The 22,766-nt window shown below is 38.6% G+C and overlaps 1 protein-coding gene across 1 annotated transcript in view; it reads left to right on the plus strand.

Moving 5' to 3' along the window:
- The window catches only part of LOC109466223 (ras-GEF domain-containing family member 1B-like), a 95,227-nt gene that overhangs the window by 21,366 nt on the left and 51,095 nt on the right, over positions 1–22,766 (plus strand). Inside the window, exons 3-6 of the mRNA XM_019763889.1 lie at positions 11,700–11,807; positions 12,129–12,163; positions 12,329–12,416; positions 15,242–15,289. Of these exons, the coding sequence (XP_019619448.1) occupies positions 11,700–11,807; positions 12,129–12,163; positions 12,329–12,416; positions 15,242–15,289 (279 nt within the window). The remainder of the gene's footprint in view (positions 1–11,699; positions 11,808–12,128; positions 12,164–12,328; positions 12,417–15,241; positions 15,290–22,766) is intronic.

The following is a 22,766-nucleotide window of genomic DNA, read 5'->3' on the forward strand; positions in this document are numbered from 1 at the left end:
ACCTGTTTTTATTTTATTTTTTTTCGCCCTGTCGCTTCATGTTTTTTCTGACAAAATCCGAGAACCAACAAATTAAATTGGTGTGGCCTTAAGGTGAGTTGTTTTCTCAAAAATCTGTAGTGTCTGTTATGGGACATGTACGTACAATGTGTTACAGCAGAAGACTAGACCTTCAATCAAAATAAATAATAAAGCATATTAAAGGGCCCTTGTGTAGTTTTTGTTCATGTCTTTCTAAAGAAATTTGCAGTCACGCATGACCTCACCCATAATTGAAAATGTGGGCGTAACTAGTGATGCATACCTAAACCCACATTTAGGTTCAGGTCCAGGTTCAAGTCCAGAGGTTTAGGTTCAGTTCCGGACTTGTAAGTCCGGACCTAAACCCATGGCATATACAAAATTGCATGTTGGCAACCTTGCAATGTTGTCTGGGTGAAACTTTGGCCACATAACATGGAGGCCGACACTTGATGATGCCCGATGGCAATGTTTTCTTCGTTTTGCAGCAAGGATTTTACAATCTACGGAAGATTTTAGGTGGTTTGGAAAGAAAAGGGGTATGTGAAATGGTCTTTTATGGTAATAAGTCCGGACTCAGTTCTTGACTTTTAGGTTTTTTTGGACTTGAACCTAAACATTCTTACAAGTCCGGATCCAAGTCCAGTGAACCGGTATGCATCACTAGGCGTAACAAACACCTCACCAATGAGCAACCATTCATATCTTTCGCTGTATTTCCTGTACCAAGAACGACATGCTACCGGTGTTACCATGGCTGCGATGGTTCGCCCGCCAGCGATGCAGATAATCTATTGATTCTCGGCGCCTGGGCGAGCGTACTCGCTCAACGATGCAGACTTTTGGCAAATAGAATCAATCAGAAGCAGGTCTCGAAATTAACTTTTCTTCCTATTGTCCCAGCACTGTCCCAAAAATATATTTCAATTGTCCTGAAGTGAGGAATCTTGAACTGTCCCAACCTATTTTTCGGGAAGAATGTATGACTTCAACTTGAAGTTAACATTGTTTTGCCTATGTTCACTCCCAGGCACACTATGATTGCATAGTAGACAGGAAATTCATAGGGACCTTTCCGAATTCCGGATCCAAAATCCGGGACGTGTGCCTGATAAACAAAGAAAGGGCTGACATTCTGATGTTGATTACTAATTCTATTGTCCCAAAAATGTCCCAAAGTGTCTTTTTTAAGTTGTCCTAGCCTAAATTTTAGTGGTCAGTGGCCATTGGACCACCTTTAATTTCGAGCCCTGACAAGTCAGGACGCACGCTGTGAGCACTAAGCCAGAAAGAAGTGCACTTTGACCAAAAACTCAAATCCGAACAGTACGCTTTTTGTTTCTGGACAAAGTATGAGCTTCGTCTTGTTTGCTCACAGACTACTAACATTGGAGTGTTTAAACAAAGTTTGGCATGTAATATAACATACACAATGTTCCCCCTACTTAATAAAACGTCAGGCTTATATTAGTCGGAGAAAAACACCATTAGTGAGCTCTCCTGAAGGTCAAAGGTTAGAAGCTGAAGGGTCAAGGATGCCCTTTTATAAGTTACTGTAAATCACTGTATATTTGTAGATTTCATGGTCACTAATCTTTACCGTGAATTAATCATTGCCGCGAACAAATAATTCGCTGACTTTTCTCTGCACCTGCCGTCACTGTGAACATATAGTTCCGCGAACTTGTGTCCATTTTTCTCAGACTATGAAATTTTGCTACCACAAATACAAAGTGATTTACAGTATACATGTATGCTGTTGCATTTGAACATGGAAGAAATTTTCCACAATGGGAGACTACATGTAGCTGTTTTTATTTTTTGCTCATCTTTTTTTTTTTGCAAGACTTTAGGCTACACCAATTTAATTTCTTGGTTAACGGATTCGCCCGCTTCATTTTTTTTATTTGACAAAAAAAAAAACTACAAAATGCTGATATTTTGCCCTGAACAGTTGAAAACAGTCCTTTTCTTGCTAGTTGTTACAGTTATTCCATCTTTCAATGCAGTGATATCATTAAAAGTTCAAAATTCAATGTTTAAATTTTGAACCAGCCTGGTGTGTTGACTTCATGGCTCCTGTTGTACCATTTTGGGCCATAAGGCCACACCCTCTTAATTTTATGGATGACATCCAAGCGCGCATTGATTTTCGCCTGTCACCCTCAAAAAAAAAAAAAAGATCACCTCCACCGAGGCTCTGGCCTTGCTCTAGGCCTGGGTAGTCCATGCTAGTCAGCGACAAAACGGAGCCGAGCACCCAAGCTATCGAATTCGAAGCTCCACGACTCAAGAACTCAGTACATTAATATAGTACCGATTCATAAATGCCACAAAAAGCCAGCATGTGCCGGCTTGTCGTATACGTCGCTAAGTACTGTCGGGAATTCACAATACCAGCTTTGTATTCCTGTGGTTCAGTAGCATTTTTATTTTTGGCCGGAATTTTTTTTTATTCGCCCGCGCGCACTAGTTTGGGGGTCTTCAGAGGATGTCATCCATAAAATTAAATCGGTGTGGCCTAATAGGATGCCTAGGCCTGTTTTGATTTTTTTTTTTTGCCTGCCCGCTCCATTATTTTTCTAGAAAAATCTGTTAACCAAGAAATTAAATTGGGGTGGCCTTACAGGACCAAAGAATTGGACATCAATGCATTCATCAGGGGCTTGGTACATTGTATATCAAACAGCTTCTCTGTTGTTGAGGATAATTCTATTAAACCGTTTTAAGACTCACCCCCCCAACCTCGCTCAACCCTGTAATCACCACAGACAAAGCTCACGTCACAGCCCATTTTTCCTTTACTGTTACGTCCATTTAAAAGAGACCTCCTCAAAGAAAAACTACTTAATGTGAAGTCGTCACTTCAGAGACAGATTTAACAACTTGAAGATTGAATGAACAAATATGTAGCATCTTGCTTAGACTCGAAGTTAGAGAAAATTGCATTTATAAGAAATCTTTTCACTTTTTGCTGAAATTGTCTTTTTAGACCAGTACACATAATCCCTCAACCTACATTGCTGGTACTTTTTAAGCACTGTGGACTACATTTAGGTGTAGATTAGGTAAATTAAATGTCACATTTGTTGCTTGCTTAAACTGTTAGCATTCTTGCACAATATAGTTACTGTATCGTTTAAATCAGTTCTATTTCTGAGGAAAACTCCAGGAAGTTCGTCTTACTGTAATCCTGCTAGGAAGAAGGAATTTCAGTTCGCTTCATGCCCGTCCCACCCTGTTAATTTTCCAGTGATTTGCACCCGAGTTAATCGGAACAAACAGCTCTGAACAATCCCTCTCTCATCGCTGTTTGTTTTGAATGCAGAAAGACCTCGCTATCCAATGAGGATGCCTCGATTATTTTCCTCTTAATCCAAGAGACAATAATCTCACTATCCAATGAGGATGCCTCGATTATTTTCCTCTTAATCCATGAGACAATACTCCATATTCTTTCCACCAAACTGCTCTTTTTCTCTGCATGGTGCCTACTGTCTGTAGTCAGTGGTTGGTCAAAAACCGTCCTTTGAGGAGTGCATTCCTGGTGGTATAGAGTTCTGGGAAGACTTCTCTTCTTTAGAGGCCTTTTCTTCTTTTTGGTTACCGACAATTCCACTGTTAGCTGGACTTTGAACAGGGAAAGATGCAGAAAGCCTTCTTGTCACTTCTTAGTGGTAAACACAGGAAAAGCATCAGGAAGAGGAGAGAGAGATGTGGCTGTAAAAGTGAGGTTGGTACCCAGGTTTAGGGAGCATTTCAGCAAAAATGCCTCATTTAAGGTCCTATTCGCGTATTTTTAAAGGATGACATTCTGTCTATAGTTTTCAAATATTGTTGGAAAAGATATTGTCTGCAACAGGAAAAATTCTGATGCAACGTGAATGAAACACCTGACGAAAATGGGAAAATCTGGGTTTCGCCAATACATTCTGCTGACATGCTGGTTTAGTATAGTTGTAGGTCCTGGAGTGAAGTAGATTGATGTGTAAGTGAGTCATGTAAAGATTGGTTGGCTTCAAGTGAAGCTGAGGTTCAGATTGATCATACATTCAGTGGTAAGACATTTTCTGCAGCCTTGCCATTAATTCTTTTTTTCTTATTTGGGAATTTCTGTCACTCTGTTGTTACAAGTAAACAAGTAAGTATTATAATATGACTTTTGGTGATTCATGTTCAGAACTACACAATACTAACTTGTTAATATGTGATAAACTTTTGAAGTACCTGCTCAGAGAAATATACAATGTAGAAAAGGATGCATATACATTGTACATTCTACTATGTGCAATGGAGCATATTGTAAGAATTAATGGTACCATAAATGTACAAATTGATGTCCATATTGCATTACATATTCCCAGCTTCAATATTTCACAAATATTTCATCAAAAAATGATAAGAAAAGACTTTCTATTACTACAAAATGGTAACCATCACTCCACACATATACATACATTAGTACTGAACTAGGTCACTGATACATGTATGTTCCTTGTATAAACAGTAGAACCCAGACAGAAACTCTGATACGGGCAATTAGCTATAAAAGCTTTGCTCATGAAAAAGTATCTGATCAGGGCAGGAAGGCCACACCAATTTAGTTTGTTGGTTCTCGGATTCGCCTCTTCATTTTTTTCTAATTTGCAAAAAAAAAAAAAAAGATTTGGGTTCTGACTGAATCAACTAAAAAAATGCTCATACTTTGCTTCCAATTAACAGTTGAGGAAAGTCCTTTTCTTTCTAGTTGTTGCAGTTTTTCCATCTATCAATGCAGTAGTTTGATTAAAAGTTAAAAGTTCGTTATTTAAATATTAACCCAGAATTTTGTGTTGACTTCTTGGCTCCAATGAATCGTAGAATTTGGAGCTATAATAGGATGCCTATATAGACATGTTTTTATTTTTATTTTTTTCGCCCCTGTCGCTTAATTTTTTTTCTGAAAAAAATCCGAGAACCAACAAATTAAATTGATGTGGCCTAATCTCTTCAACAAACTCTGTTCTGTCTGTTTTGCAAATGACCACTCTATCCCCTGTTAATTCAAGCCCTATTCCTTTATTGGTTCTATTAATTGACTGTGGTTCATCAAATAAGCATCAGCCAGTTGACACCCAATTGTCAGCAATTTGTTAAACAAACTTTGCACTGTTATGTTTTGGGGGCTTGACTGCCCCAAAATAACATTAGTAGGGGATTCCAAATTGAAATGAAAGCACAAGAGAAATGTGATACAAGCATTTTATGCTAAAGTGATTTCAGTTGAATGCAGTCAAGTAACTTATTCTGAATGTTTAAACTGTATGTTTTATTAAAAATACAACATATACACTTGCTACTTTATCGATTGCAGTGTCAGTTCTTGGAAATCCAAACAAAGGCTGTACAGTAATCATATCCCTTATATGGGTCTAGCAAAGTTGCCAGTGGAATTAACCTTATTTTATTTAGTTTGAAATTCATATTACATACTGTACATGCATGACCTACATTAATTTTGTACAATTAGTTGTTACTCAGTTATGTACCAAGGACGTTATATCAATATAGAATACAACACGAGGTATTCCGTATCGCCCAAGGTATCGGCCTGACAGCGTATCGGAACGGCCGCCGGAGGGCAATCTGACTCGCGGGAGGGCTGGAACCGAGGGTGATGCGGAATACACCGTGTTGTATTTTATTTATGTCATACCCACCCAAGAAAACATGCCTTTCAATACAAGATGAGCCAAAAGTTGGTGCCACTAAACCCTAAAATGTAACAACATCAATTCCAACGTCCGGATTCTGTATTTTCGAATTTTCGAAAGGTGGCACAAGCAGTTAGGATTCGCGTTCAAATCATTCTATGGAAGCCATGAAAGCCCGGGCCGTACCGTAAAGTACGGCCCGGTCCGGAACCCGTTATCGAACGTTATCGCGGTCCGGGTATGATATAATATTAGTTATACCTGCATGTGTACACACAATGTACATTTGTAATTACTTACAAAACCTGCATGCAAGTTTTGTCACATCACTTAATCTTACTGATAGCCTGTTATTTGTCATACTAAGCCTAGTTGGGGGTGGGGGAAAGTGCAGTTAACTGTACTTCCATCTCTGAAGAGTTACAGATGTTTGGGAGGCAAGGTGGACATTTTTGGGTCACCAGGTTTCCAAATTGGCCATTCCCAGGACAAATTATACTGACCATTGACACACCATTGATCACAGACAGGCATTTAGCACAATCTACATGTAGGGGATCATTTGTATCCAAGACTTCACATTAATATTGTCAGAGTACTCATCTGTCAGGCAGTTAAGAAGTAGAGAGGTAGAGAAGCTAAAAAAAAAGTACAGACTGGGGAATAAGCTCTAATACTTTTATAATACAAAATACAATAATACAAAATATAATACAAAATTTATTATTATGATATAAGGCCACACCAATTTAATTTCTTGGTTAACGGATTCGCTGCTTCATTTTTTTCTGATTTGCAAATAAAAATAAAAATTGAGAATCAACTGCAAAATGCTCGTATTTTGCCGTGAACAATTGAAAACAGTCCTTTACATTCTTGTTAAAGTCATTCCATCTTTCAATGCAATGGTATCATTACAAAATCAAAATTCATTGTCAAAATTTTGAACCAGCCTGGTGTGTTGACTTCATGGCTCCTAGCATACCACTTTGGGCCATAATTGGATGCCTAGGGCTGTTTTTATTTTTATTTTTTTTTCGCCCGCCCGCTCCATTATTATTCAAGAAAAATCCGTTAACCAAGAAATTAAATTGGTGTGGCCTAATGAATGAATAAAAGCCCTTTATTGTACATTTATGCCCTTACCAACTAAAGACAGGTCATGGTGAAGTTCTATGTACAAACAATGATGCAAGTCTGGTATCTTACTACGTCTATATACTATTAGCATATTAACTAGTATGTACAGGTTCAGCTTCTTCTCGCCTCAATCTAAAGACTGTTGTACTCGGTGTAAGAACAGATGGAACTTACAATATATGGCTTACATGTATCTAGTTGCATGGGAAATATGAATTTTTCTTTGCTATCGACATCGTAAATATCTAAACCTAAGGAATTTAAAAATGTATACAATTGAAGAGGATATTTCTCTCATACATGTACTAAATAGATCCAGCTATTTATGGGTGGTACCCCCAAACAAAGGGATTCCTCAATGTAGGTTGTTTTGGGGCATTTTCGAAAGCTTCAAGTCTAAAAATGATGTGCTAAAAAATGTCAGTAAAATTTTGTAAACATCAGACTTCCTCATCCACAATTTTTGTTATTTTGCTACCGTGAAATTATATGCCTTTAAAAGTTATTACCTGTATTTTACCATTATAACTAAACGTCTCTTCTATAGGTACTGTAATTGTTACCTGATCAAAGGTGGCCTGATGACAGGTTATCTTTTGTGAATATCTGTTGAGCCGACATTTAAGGGATGATTCATGTAGCATTGGTGTCAACTTTATTGCCCCACTAGTCCCCATCTGTTATTATAATGCCCAATATTAATGACCTATTGACTGGATCTCAATGTGGAATGTCTCGTGGGAGATCTATAATGGGAAATTGGTTGACAGTGCAAAAGGAATAGGTAATGTTGTTATTTTTATGCGTAACATTTCTTCCGGGGACGAATTATTTTTCCGTCAGAGCTGCCGATAGTAGCGCAGCGTGCCGCGACCATGCGGTCGGGATTTTTTTGAAATCGGCGCACTTTGACAGTCGGAGTTGTTTATTTTTTACATGAAAATTGTGTTGAGAAATGCCAGCGGGGTGTCTGATTTTGTACCAATGACAGGTTTTAGTTGTGGCATCATGGCGAGATCGACAATTCATCGACACTTCACAAGATTGTGCCGACAATGGAATGAATAGCGGCCCGATCCATGCGATTATTAGGGCTCGATCCACGCCGCTCGGCCGAAGAAAACTGGAATGACGAGCACATTTATCGGGGAAATATTGGAATAAAATCCTTAATTTTGAAAAGCAATGGTGGAAAAAAAAATAGGCCGTCTTTGGGGCGTCCTACAAAAAAGTAGGGCGTCCAATTTCTTCTTATTTTCAGTACAGGGCGTCCAAAAGACGCCCGGACGCCCCCCTAGCTAAAAGCCTGATGCAGGGTGTGTCTATACATAGTTGGTACAAAATGTATTAGACTCACCTTCTGTTGATATTGTCCACAGCAAGTAAATTTTGTGGATGGCATCCTCCGTAGACCATAAAGTTAATGGGATTGGGCGAATAAAACAAGGCGGGCAAATCATCATCACTGTGACAGTGACTAGTAGTTTCATATCATTGACTCAGAGATAGTAGTTACAGTTTGAAAATACCTGTATACTGTAATTCCTGATTTCTTCCCAGTATTATCATTTAATATCATGTTCAAGTGTGTTTTCACTGTCACTTCTGTACCATGAATTTATCGTTACAGTTAACAAATAATTCCTGGACTTTCTTTTTCCTGCACCAGTCGCACTGTGAATATATAGTTCCGTGAACACGTCCATTTTTCTCAGACCGTGAAATTTTGCTACCGTGAACATCATAAAGTGAATTACAGTACTAGTATAGTACCAGGCCTCGAAATTAACATTTCTTCCTATTGTCCCGGCACTGTCACAACTGTTACAATAAATTTCAATTGTCCCGAAGTGAGGATGGACTGTCCCAACCTGTTTTTTGGAAGTATGGTATGACTTAAACTTTATTTTGCTTATGTTCACTTCCATTTCTATAAATAATAATAATATAGATTAGAGCAGAGTAGACAGGAAATTCAGGGAGACCTTTCCAGATCCAAAAGTCGGGACGTGTACCTTATAAACAAATTAAGGGCTGACATTCTGATGTTGATTATTTTTCTATTGTACCATAGAGTGTCTTTTTAGTTGTCCTAGCCTAAATTTTTGTGGTCAGTGGCCATTGGACCACCTCTAATTTCGAGCCCTGAGTACTCAATCAATCGCTCATTACATAAGGTCACATTTGAATCTGTACCCACAGTGTTGCCTCTGACATTGACATTGTTTGATCATGACAATATGGCACAGATTTCATGTGTTATTCCACACCCAGCGTGTGTAACCCGCGATGCATCATTTATAGGTCTCCATGACAGGTTTATGGGCGAGGCTGGTGACATTTAAACGACCCGTTACCACTTGACTGCTCAGACTGAATGCCCCATTTCCCTTCTGTGCAGTTCCTGACATAATAGTAATGTTTAATGTATGGCCAGTGTCAAGTGATTTATTGTATCGTCAACACATATTCATAGCAGTCATTGCATGGTTTGAACCAGAATCGTTCTGACTCCTGAAACTGGAGTGTGTTAGTGTCAGTTTGGTAAGAATTACATGCGTAGCGAAAGTTTGTGGTCTGAGAAAAATGGAGGTGTTTTTTTTTTCATTTTTTATTGTTCATTTACAAAATAACAAATAAACCAACAATAACACAAAAGATAACACAATCATATACCATGGATCCAAATACAAAGGTACAATAGAATAAACAAACAAAAGAAATAAACAAAATAATACCAGCCAACTAAAGCTATACTAACACAGGAGGAAAATAAAAAATAACATAATTTTATGAATTTTAAAATGGAGGTGTTGATGGAATCATATGTTCACTGTGGTGACAGGTGGAGAAAATAAAGAAAGTTGGTGATTAATTTGTTAATGGTAATCACAAGCTCACGGTACAGAAGTGACCGTAAAAACACGTGAACATAAAGTTACTGTGAACAAAATCAGGAATTACATTATATATTAGTAAATATAATTATATAATCTAATTTCTGGAAAATGCCTGAAGGTTTTAATCTTGTATCAAAGTCTTTTACAGTGGTCTACAAAAGTTTCAGGGGACTGTCATTGATGAAACTTTATTGCATGTTCATTCCCCGGAGGGAGTAGTTAACCTTCTCCCTGCTGCTTAACACCAATATGATAAAAATGCAATATAATACAAAATCAATACAACCAAATGGCTACCTTAGAAGGTACTGCAGTTATATAGTGATGCATACCTAAACCCAATTTTAGGTTCAGGTCTGGATTCAAGTCCAGAGATTTAGGCTCAGTTCCAGACTTGTAAGTCCGGACCTAAACCCATGGCATATACAAAATTGCATGTTGGCAACCTTGCAATGTTGTCTGGGTGAAACTTTGGCCACATAACATGGAGGCTGGTACTTGATGATGCCTGGTGGCAATGTTTTCTTCATTTTGCAGCAAAGATTTTACAATCTACGGAAGGTTTTAGGTGGTTTGGAAAGAAAAGGAGTATGTGAAATGGTTTTTATGGTAATAAGTCCGGACTCGGATCTTGACTTTTAGGTTTTTTTTTTTTACTTGAACCTATTATAGTTAACATTCTTACAAGTCCAGATCCAAGTCCAGTGAACCGGTATGCAGCACTAACTGCAGTTAAGGAATATCATACTTCTCCAGTTTTGTAATCTGTCGTGTGTGAAGGGCAGGTCCTATTGAAGAGATTTACCGCAGGGCGTTATTGTACAGCATCTATAATGTATAATAGATGATTCATCGCAAACGTGCAGAGAGTGGAAAACGTATGCTTCCGCCTCATTAACATGCATGAGATCACACTGTCGGGCATGTCTAAGTCAGGTCTGTGGTTCAGGGCATCTCTGGGAAAAATTTGATGTACACTTTTATTGAATCAGAATTCCTAAAAGTTTGTAATTCCGGTGCTGGACCATGTATGGATGTTTAATTGCTAGATGATACGATATTATGTAACTTCAAAACTTAAAAGTTAAGAACAATAAATTATTAAATTATGTTTTATTCTGTATGTTTGCTAGAATACAGAATGATGTAAAGGACAACAATATATAAAAGGGATGTTTAATTCATATATTTTTTATTGGCAACTTTTCAATGTATTTGTACAGAAGACATATATGATATAATAAGCCATATCCCTGGCCCTACCCTATGCAGTGTGAATGTGCTCCCCCTGTTGAAAGGATGGTGTATTGCAATAAGATCTACCCAACTTAGTGCAGGTGCTGTTGTTGTTGTGTTTGTCGATGTGTAAGCCTGGGTGTGACTAACAAGTACAATTCTACAATGTTATATGTAGAAGTTTCTACTACTGTTATTGGTCCCAGTGTGGACTAGTGCTGCATACCTAAACCCAATTTTAGGTTCAGGTCTGGATTCAAGTCCAGAGATTTAGGTTCAGTTCCGGACTTGTAAGTCTGGACCTAAACCCGTGGCATATACAAAATTGCACGTTGGCAACCTTGCAATGTTGTCTAGGTGAAACTTTGGCCACATAACATGGAGGCCGGTACTTGACGATGCCTGATGGCAATGTTTTCTTTGTTTTGCAGCAAAGACTTTACAATCTACGGAAGGTTTTAGATGGTTTGGAAAGAAAAGGGGTATGTGAAATGGTCTTTTATGGTAATAAGTCCGGACTCGGTTCTTGACTTTTAGTTTTTTTTGGACTTGAACCTAAACATTCTTACTTTACAAGTCCGGATCCAAGTCCAGTGAACCTGTATGCATCACTAGTATGGACTGGCCACAAAGACAAAGACTATGAATTATACTTCCATCCTTGACAAACCACAGTAAGTAACCAGCCTGGCCCTGTGTCCCTGTACAGGTGACCAGCATGTTGCTGGATGCAGAGCGCAGGAAGCTGCTGGCCCTCCAGCGGGAGATGGGTGCACTGCAGCGCCTCAGCTGTCCTGGAGACATCAACCCAGAACAGGTCTGTCTGAAAGCTTGAAACAAAGCTGTTAGCCATGTTTGTTTACATCCTTAGTTTGTGGTGGCAATACAAACTCAGTGTGCCTCATGTGGGATGCTTCAGTGCCAATCATAAATATCAGAAATGTGAGATAATTGCCAAATATGTTGAAAAGTGGAAGTAAATTACATGTATTTTACAATCATACAAATATTTTTCTAATTAGAATGTTGTTGCTATTTTCTTTTTAAAAATCTTGTCATGATATATATCAAGGTATAAATGTAAATGCAATTCAGTGTATTTTCGTGTGATAAAGTGTGTCTTATGATTTGTCCACAGGTTTCAGATCTAGAAAGACAGCAGTTAAATCACAGGTAAATATTTTTTCTTCTAGCAGCAGATTAGATTTTAGAATTCAAAGCATGCTGAATGCCTTTAATTGCCCGAGACAAATAATAGCTTTTCAAACATTTATTGTAACAGTCATTGTATTTTGAGATCCGTACCTTAATGTGTCCTGGTTTTTGTGTTCTCCACAGTCGTATAAAGCTCCAATATGAACGTCTGGAGCAGGAGTACAGGTTTGCAGCCCAGGGGATCATCAGGAGAAGCAGCGTCTCACAGAAGGTGAGGAGACACTAAACCAGACAACTTAACTTCATACTAGATTACAAACACATTTCGAATGTACTTTAGGCCCCACCAATTTAATTTGTTGTTTCTCAGATTCGCCTTGTCCATTTTTTGCTGATTTGCAAAAAAAAAAAATCTTCCAAATTAACTGCAAAATGCTCAATGAAAGACATATTTTGGTCCCAATGGTTGAAGAAAGTTCTTTCTTCCTAGTTGTTTAAGTTTTTCAATCTAACAATGCAATTTTGTTTCATTAGAGTTTTAAAATCTATTGTTTTGATTATAAACCAGCCTGGTATGTTCACTTCATGGCTCATATATAACATTTCTATCATGGGGTGCCTAGGCCTGTTTTTTTTTTTTCGCCCTGTCGCTCCATATTTTTTCTGAAAAAAAAAAGAGAAACAACAAATTAAATTGGTGTGGTCTTACTGAAAAGATAAGACAGTGTCATTCAGTCATACAGTAAATGTGTCACTCTCAGGATGATCTTGCCAATGGCATATTCTTCCTTGTTTGTATAAAAAAAACATAAGTTTTAAAAATAACAAACCTCTAATGTTAAGACCACAACTGTCTCACAGCTGTGATAAAAATGCCTTAGACAAGTTTGCAGACTTAAACCAGTTAGAAACACTGCAAACAATACTCATGAGAAAGGTTTTTATCATTTTACCAGTGCCAAACTGAAGTGGTGACATATGAGATGGTCTACAAAGTGGAAGGAAGCCATCTATCAGTTAGTGGTCTTGTTGTAAAGACTTCTACTTAGGCCACACCAATTTAATTTCTTGGTTAACAGATTTTTCTAGAAAAATAATGGAGCAGGCGGGCGAAAAAAAAATTATAAAAACAGGCCTAGGCATCCTATTAATGGCCCATGGTACGATAGGAGCCATGAAGTCAACACAACAGGCTGGTTCAAAATTTAAACAATGAATTTTGAACTTTTAATGATACCACTGCATTGAAAGATGGAATAACTGTAACAACTAGGAAGAAAAGGACTTGGCGCCGCACATTGTTTGACGCTGCAAAAATATATTTTTGCCCTGTGTAAATCGGGCCTTACAGTAACCCTGCCAGGTCATGCTTGGTGGTAAATAGGTAACCGCAGGTCAACTTGACAGGAAGATATCACATACCTCACGTCTGGGCAAACCTCAGTCTCCACCTACATGTACCACACACCAAATGTCAGTGTGAACCAGTTGGAGCTAGTTTTGTCTTCACAAGACCAACCACAATACCCTTATGAACAACAATTCTACTGAAGGGAAATCCTCATTGTTATTAAAAACAGCACTGTCTGCATTTGAAATGTTTACAGAATCACCCTTTTGATGAGTTTATAATAAATTATGACTGTGAAACACTGAAAAGAAGGTGAGTGATCAGTGTGAAAAAGTCTTTTAACTTTTGACAATGAATTTTTGTAGAAATAAAATCTGCATGTAACATACATGTGTACACCATATACTTAATATTGTCAGGGCTTGAAATACCACCAGTCCTGCATATGAGCAGGCTAGGTTAGTGCAGATAAAATTGGGGCTGTGCTGCTGATGTTTTTGAACAGATTTTAGTATGATCCATACTTCCTAAATTCTGACTGGTGCATATAAATTTGTCTGCAGGTAATACTATGTAGAAAATGTGATTGTACAATGAAGCCATGCTTCTTACACCTACATGTCATGTAGACATCAACAGGTATAACAATTAACAGGAAGATGTGACATACCTGATGTCTGGACCACTGTTGGGTTCTTATTGTTTGGGTTTCCTTTTCTGACAATGTCACTACATTCAATTTTTGTTGAGAAAGTCAGTAGAAAAGATATCAAGATACTGGTACTTCAGCCTAAGGAAGGACTGGTTCCATGGATTGAAAGATTATACCTGGTCCAGTAACTGAAATATAGTATCATAAATTATGATGTTGATTTAACAAGGTGTGAGTTTTAGTACATGTACTTGTTTCACTAAGAGTTTCAAAGAAGTGTGGAGTCAAGTCGTTAGAGATTTTTTTTCTTTTAAAGTAATGCAGAATTCTTTAGTTTTTTTCTAAAGAGTTTTCTAAAGTAAGGTCTCCTGTCAACTTCACTGTTAGTCTCTACAAAATGATAAGAAAGTGACCTCGTGATCAGTAAACCATTCAAGCCCCTGCCAAGTCGCACCTTGTCAGTAACAGGTAAACCCACATTCTTCCTGTCTGGGTCTTCACGTGACACTGAACCGCTCAGACCAAACCTTCAGGACCTGATAACAGACACACGGTTTACTCAGATGTGCCGGGACCCGGTTTAGAGCCTGATTTGCATTTTGGCAGTTGAAAAGCTAATTTACTCAGTAATAGAGAAGGCAGAAGCTCTGGGAACAGATCTGTAGACAAACAGGCAACGGTTGTAGGAAGTCTAGGTGGTAACGCTAGGAAGGATGGTATTTACTATGTTAGAACAGGTAAGATATGTACCTACATATGTACCAAGAATGCATGCTTTAGACTTATAACCTCTTTTTTAGCAGTTTTAGGACAGTCTTGCCTTACGTATTTCTCTAAATCATTTCAAATGTTTCATGAAATAGACCTGATTCAATCCTTTGAAGTTTGGGAGAAATTTGACCAGCCTCACATGAAATTTTCTGTCAGAAAATGCATGCTTTAGACTAAAAACCTCTTTTTATCAGTTTTAGGACAGTTTTTACTTGTTCCTTCAGTTAGTTGCTTAGTTCCATGACATAAATCTGATTCAACCCTTTGAAGTTTGGGTAGAAATTTGACCAGCGTCTCATAACATTTTTTTGCCCTGTTACAGTCAAGAAGCCAGCCGTCTCTTGGAATGAAGACCACACCAAAGTCAAGGGTAAGCTTTGCAATTCTTTGCAGAATTTACATTACATAATTGTACTTTATTGTTAGAGCATACTGTATCTTTTATCATGTATACAGTTCTTTGATTGAAATCACAACCAGTGAAGAACACATGGAAAAGTTTGGAAGCAAAGAGAGTATGTATACATGTACATGTATGTTACTACCTATGGCTATCCCTCTAGGAAAATTACCGTACTATTGAATGATCAAATTTGTCTAGGAATCTTTCTCCATGCCACAATGCCTCCTAATGGCAGGCAATGGTACTGCAAGTTGTGTGAATCACCATGCTTTGTTGATCAGTATATTAAACTGATTTCCTTATTTTGCCACCTTGCCTGTATTGGTAGAAGTGGGAGCTTAACTTAAATTTAATCACTAAAATGGCCGGGTTAGAATTATTTTAGGTTAGTTGTACATGTACAGTGCGAACTACTTTTTCAGGTTAAATGTTCTCTTGTCCCTAGGCCCAACACCACCTAGTGGGTAAAGATGGTACTGCAGCTGCAGATTACAGTATAATCATTTATTATTATGGTACATGTACATGTAAATGACATTGACAACGTGTCCTTAAAATTATCGCTATGGCTTGATAAGTACAATAAGGTACAAACCATCCAGTCGTAATTTCTCACAGATATTTGTTTGTTTGTTTTATTGAAAACAAAGGCCATTTCTAAAAGAAAACACACAGCAAATCATACATGTAGGTGTTCTAGTCAGTTCTAACTTTGTTTTAACTCCCTTTTATATTTTGTTGTTGTGTAAGTTATTTTTTGTCAGTGTAAAGCACAACATGGCAAATATAGGCAGGCTGGCAGATGTTTGAAATTCAAGGCACACCCCATAGTCAGGAATTGGTTGTGACCTCTATCACCCTGGCTGACACTAACAAGAGTTGGCAGATGTCTGTGACACAACAAGTTACAGGGCAGTGACCCTTGTAGTGGGAACAGTATCATAACATGGCCCTGCTAACATACATGGACCATATTCACTCAAAAGATAATTCACTCTTAGCCAGCTCTTACTCTTAGCGCATATATTTATTTCTTACCAGCAACAGCAATGGGGGCTGCATAGCACAATCTGTCCTTTTAGACTGTAAAGCCACAGTACCACTGTGAAGGAAGTTTTTTTTATAACTATAGCGAGAAAGTTTAATGAAATTGGCCACACCAATTTAATTTGTTGGTTCATGGATTCACCTCTTCTTTTTTTGTTTTTTCTGATTTGCAAAAAAAAAAAAAAGATTCTGTATCAGCTCAAAAATGCTCATATTTTGCCCCCCCCCCAACAGTTGTTACAGTTTTTCCATCTATCAAATTTTGAACTTTTAATCAAACCACTGCATTGAATGAAGTGGTTTGATTAAAAGTTCAAAATTCATTGTTTGAATATTAACAGAGCCTTTTGTGCCTACTCCATGGCCCCTGTCCACTGTCGTTTCATTTTGGGCTATAGTAGGATGCCTTGACCTGTTATTATTTTTTTCGCCCTGTCGTGTCATATTTTTTCTGGAAAAATCCCAGAACCAAATTTAATTGGTGTGGCCTATATAAGAAGACTACTTTTCCTTGGTCCCCTTAGTGGTCGTCTTACAAGTTACATGAGTTTGACTGTACTAAATCAGAAAAGACATGAAGATGTACTACTGATTAAATTACCTCTCTAAGGCCCGATTTAGACTAGAAACGCTTAAGGGGTTTTGGCCAGGGAAACGTTTCGGAACGGTTAACCGTTCCCGGTCTAAAGAGGAAAAAACGGTTTGTTATGGGTTTTCGCGGACCGTTTCCGAAAACCACCTCCATCGTGGTTTTCGACCGTTTCAGAACCCTTTAGCGGGGGGCCCGAAACGCTTTTTGCTAGGTCTAAAGACAAAGGGTTTCTTGAAACGGTAAACCAGGTCACATGTCATATGCTAATCACATGCTAATAACCCCGCGCACGTCCATTTTCTGGTAGATTCGCGCCATATTCGATTGTGTCCATTTTCGCCATTTTATCATGTATTTCTCGAATTTTTGTTATCCTTTACGTCTGGAGGGATGGTAGAAGGCCAGGGGAGGGTCTGGACCCAAGATGAGACCCACTTCTTGATCATCTTGTGGGCCGATCAAACTATACAATCCCGCTTGGAGACCTCGCGTAATAAGGAGGGCATACAGATGCTTGTGGACGGGCTGGCGGCTGAGGGGTATTTATGCACCCCAAAGCAGGTTCGGGCGAAGTTCAAGGCCCTGAAACACAAGTATCGTAAGGCCAATGAGGCAAACCGTAGAAGTGGTTCGGGGAGGTCATCATAGGTCACTGTGGGTCAGAAACATCCTGCGCCAAGGGCGGCCCGAAACACTTCCGCCCCTGTGTCTAAAGACGAACCGTTTTCTGTGGCGAAACGTTTCGTACCGTTTCGAAACGGTATACCGTTTCTAGTCTAAATCGGGCCTAAAACTAAAAGGGTGAAAGCACAGATAGTAGAAAGATAAAGACAAGATAGGCTACCAGAGGTAACCAGATCATCTATTGAGTTAGAACTGTGCCTCTGGACCTAATCACTGAGAGATAAAGAACAGCTTTAGAAGGTCCCAGAGGAGAGTATCAAGATAAAGGGAGATGCTATCAGAGTTTTAATCAGACTGGAGCACTTCTGATAACCATTTGGAAGGAAGGTCAAGAAAGTTTCTGCACTCAAACTCAAAGTGGTATAAACTTTGAACTTCGAGTTAGAATTGAAGCATTTCAAGTTTTTTTTAGTACAATGTTGACAGCTAGTAACAAGTTTAACCTTTTGTATACATCCATGTATACACACATATACATGTATATACAGGGCTCGAAATTCATTTTTGGGAATAGGTGCACTGGTGCACCCAACCTAAAAAATTGGGTGCACAAAAAATATTTTAGGTGCACCATGTAAGATAAGATAGGTAGAATGTCAGCAAAAACTATAAGTATGTTTCTTTCAAGAAAAATACTATGATTTTAGGTGCACCATGTAAGATAAGATACATGTAGGTACATTGTAGAATGTCAGCAAAAACTATAAGTATGTTTCTTTCAAGAAAAATACTATGATTATAATAACAATGATCATTGTATTCTTTTTTCTGACACTTTAGAATATGTTGTAACTACTACACATTTAACACCTTGACATACGTTAAACCTATTTAGAAAATATTTGGGTACACTGGTGCATTCACAGAAAAAAACTGGGTGCACAGCTCCAAATTTGGGTGCACCAAGGTGCACATGCACCCAGTATTTTGAGCCCTGATATATGTCCTCCTTCAGTTAGCATTGACCATGGTAAAAACCTAAATTGATTATATGCACTTACTTTTGTACTTTTCCCTGTGTATTGAATCTTGGCCCCACTCCAAAGATGCAGATCTGACCACCATGCTGGGATTCAATTTCGGGTTGGCAGACATTATGACACATGTACATGTACAGAAATGCCAAACGTGTTATGTGGTCATTCATGTGGTTGCCAAGGCCATTTCTAAGTCATTTAGCACGAAACTTTGGAAAGTAGAGTATAATACTGGAAAGCACAGGCAAGTTCTATGGATAGTGGGTGGCCCATATGCTGGCTTGCACATCCTCTGTATCTGTATCTGTTTAGCCGGTATAACCGACCTTCGGCGCAACGCACCAGCTTCTGTATCTGTATAGCCGGTATAACCGACCTTCGGCGCAACACGCCAGCTTCACAGGCATGCGGCTCGGCGGCAGCTTGCTATATCACACCGAACGACTTGTTACACTCAATCTTTGCACATTTAATTGCAGGAGATGTTTTAAGCTTTCTAGTGATGATGCCCCAACTGTGCTTGGTGGCAACGAGTTCCAGTCTACGATAGTGCTGGGAAAATATGAATTTTTGAACACCTCAATTCTTGGTTGATAACTCTGATATTTGAAGGCATGACTGTTTCTTGTTCTTTTCTGGGCTGGTATCAGATACTTAGTGGTTGGCACGTCCACCAGTTTATAAGTCATTTTGTACATCATGCACAGTCTGGACATTCTACGTCCTAAAGGTTTCCCAAGAAAAAGACTTTCTACTGCACTTCTGAATGAACAACTTACTTACAGTATGAGTCCATAATAGTTAATCTAGTTAATGAGGCAGGAAATGAGGGATGATATGATCCCTCCTCCCCCTCCTAACAAGGGTGGGCTAAATACAGATAGCTATCCCCCAGGGACCTCCTGGGGACTGAGGCAGCAAAACAAGCAGGGCTCTAGCTATAGCCAGCACCCATTTTCCGTCTTTGTGATGTGAGAAGGAACTTTTTTCAAACCAATCCTTCAACCTAGATGGATACAATTGACGAAAATCTTAGGGAAAAATATAAAAACATCCAAAAGGGCCACCAAGAACCACTCTCAACCCCATAATTTGCCCCTCAAAATGTTGGAAATTGTGTTTTCAAAGGCTTGGAAATCCAAAATTTGATCCTGGACCCCCTAAATAGTGAGCACTCTCCCCCCCCAGGTCCAGTCGTGAACCTGGGCTGACAGAATTTGATCTGACTTGCTAGAGCACTGAAAACAAGATATACTAAGTACAATGTACATGTATATATATTATATAGTCACTTTCCCCCAATACCCACAAACATTGTACATTGTACATGTACATAATTACTTTTCCCAACATACATATACTACGGTCAGACCTATCCCCTCTCTCTAGAACATATATAAAACAGAAATATTCATGTTGCCAATAATGGCTTCTTGCCTTCTAGGGTCAAATGCTATCAGGCCAGTCCCCAACAGGGTTTAAAATTCTTCAGGAAACCTAAGCCAAATCTTCTGCTGATATTTAAAGCTGCGTGCCTTCAGTCACGTGCCTTATGATGTGTGTTGAGATCCCTAGGGGCCTTTGGACCTTTATGGTGTTACTGTAACAGCATTGACTATTTTTGTAGCAGTTACATGTACTACAAAAACACTCTCACAGTGGTTAAAATAATTGTTGCAGTGCATGGGGTAGCAAAAATTTACTCTCCAAGCAGAGGTTAGGGTTTTGGGTTATTTTTGGCACGTTTTTAGACTTTTTTATCGGGGTTTCTTTTTGTACTGGAATTTTTCTTTCACTCAACTCAAATTTAGCCTGTGTACCATCCGGATTTTTGCTCCGAAACGCTTGAAAAATGCCTTTCTGACTGTTAATCCACCACAGTAATCCTAATGATAAATTTGATGGTTCCCGGGGAGGAGCACTGTCACGTTTCTTGAATAGGTTTGCCCCGTCCCGGGGTGAGTGCCGGCAGAGGTTGGGTTGGGTGAAAGAAAAATTCCAGTGCAAAAAAGAACCCCAATAAAAAAAGTCTAAAAACACCAAAACAAAAGTCTACAAACAGCCAAAATAACCCAAAACCTAGCCTGGTTACCAAACCTATTATATCTCCCGAGTCCTACATCCTCTCCGCAAATTATAGCTCCCGAGTCCTACATCCTCTCCGCAAATAGCGGAGAGGATGTAGGACTCGGGAGCTATAATAGGTTTGGTAACCAGGCTACTCAAAACCCTAACCTCTGCTATGAGAGTAGCAAAAATTATGCACACAGAGTTTCACTTCCTTGTTCTAAATGAGGTAAGAAATGAACTGATGACAGACACTGAGCTGTATCTAACCCACTTCCTACTCAAGATGATTGTTTTGACTGGTTATTAATTTCCTGAATCATTTTCCCCATGACTCATCTGTTGATGTAACATTAAAAATGTCAACTTGTTCATTTCCTTACAGCTCATTCAATTATAGGCTGTGGGTTGAGTAGACCAAAATTAAGCATGGCCATTCTATGATAGTCTGGGTCCTCTATGCTAAAAAAAAAATAATTTTTTTAACATAGGGGAGCAAAATCCGGATGGTACCTGTAGGCTTATTTATTGATTCCTTTTTCAATAATGTACATACCAGTGTTAAAGGCATCCAATGCGATTTCAGGGCAGCAAAACTAGAAGTATTCTGAATAAAGCAATCTTTGTGATATTGACACATACTGCTTCACATTTAATTTTTTTTTTTTAGCACATTTGAGTCAGCATTTCATACTTTGGGCTTTTAAAACTGCAGAAACAAGCCCCTACATGTAGATGAGTCCTTAATTTTCTGGGTGGTACCCTAAATTCAGCCAAGGGCCCTTCCAGTAACCATTTTCCTTCAGAATTTAGGGTATTTTGCTCCATGGGGGTATACAATTTGTACATTGGGATACTGTGGTTTCAACTTAGTATGTAGATAAATGACTAGAATATTGTCTCTTAAAAAATTGGTTTCCGAGCCCTAAAAACTGAACTGAATGCCTTTCACATTAGAGATACCACAATACAACACAGATACACTTACCTTACTCACCAAAAGCCTTCGTCACAGGAAATGGGTTCCTTACATCAGACTATTTATCTGGTGTTGATAGACCCTTGTGAGTCAGGCCTAAAAATTGTGGAGTGTAACTTAAAAAAGACAATTGATGATAGAGAAAGTAGCACTTTTTCTACCTAATTTTCAAAACTGATGTGTTTTCAAAACTTTTGTTTTTCTTTGGGGGGGGGTAGAGTGACAACCCCATGAGCATACGATTATTTGTTGAAAAAATGGATTGATCATGGTTGTCAATGAAAGTAAAAACATGTTTTTTTTGTGGTCATTGTCTTTAATTTTCTTGACAACAACATCCCCCAAAGTAAACTTGGCTTTGCTCCAGAGTAGTGCTGCGTACCGGTTCACTGGACTTGGATCCGGACTTGTAAGAAAGTTTAGGTTCAAGTCCAAAAAAACCTAAAAGTCAAGAACCGAGTCCGGACCTATGACCATTAAAGACCATTTTACATACCCCTTTTCTTTCCAAACCACCTAGTACCTAAAACCTTCTGTAGATTGCAAAACCTTTGCTGCAAAATGAAGAAAACATTGCCATCATGATGATCAGGCATCGTCCAGATAGAGAAAAGTCATGAGGAAACAGGCACTATACATGTATATTATTACATTTAACTGTTTTGTCATGTTTCAGTTTCTAGTGTTATACGAGAGAACTTTATTGACCGTGACAACAAAAGACTGCATGTACATTGTAGATATACATGTACACACAAATACATGGGTACAACGAAATTAACCTATGTACAAAAGAATAGATGAGTCAACTAATACTACATGATTGTATTACATGTAGTTTCCTACGATTACGTCTTTCCTTTTTTTAGTTTGTAGCCACACTTCCCACGGCTTGACGTCATCACTCCACGGGCAGTCCCCGTCCTCTTACTTCCACATTCTTTCAGAGCAGGCTATCTCACCCACTGCATAACTCACTCTGTTAGGAGTTCCCAGAAGAATAGTCCATCTTTTCACAGGGGGACATCTAAGCATTTCTCCATTTTTCAATCCCCTAATTCTAATTTTTCTTTCACTTCTAAGGACACTGCCACTTAG

This window comes from Branchiostoma belcheri, unplaced genomic scaffold (assembly GCF_001625305.1).
Source record: "Branchiostoma belcheri isolate BF01 breed outbred unplaced genomic scaffold, Haploidv18h27 scaffold160, whole genome shotgun sequence".
Taxonomy (NCBI): Eukaryota; Metazoa; Chordata; class Leptocardii; order Amphioxiformes; family Branchiostomatidae; genus Branchiostoma; species Branchiostoma belcheri.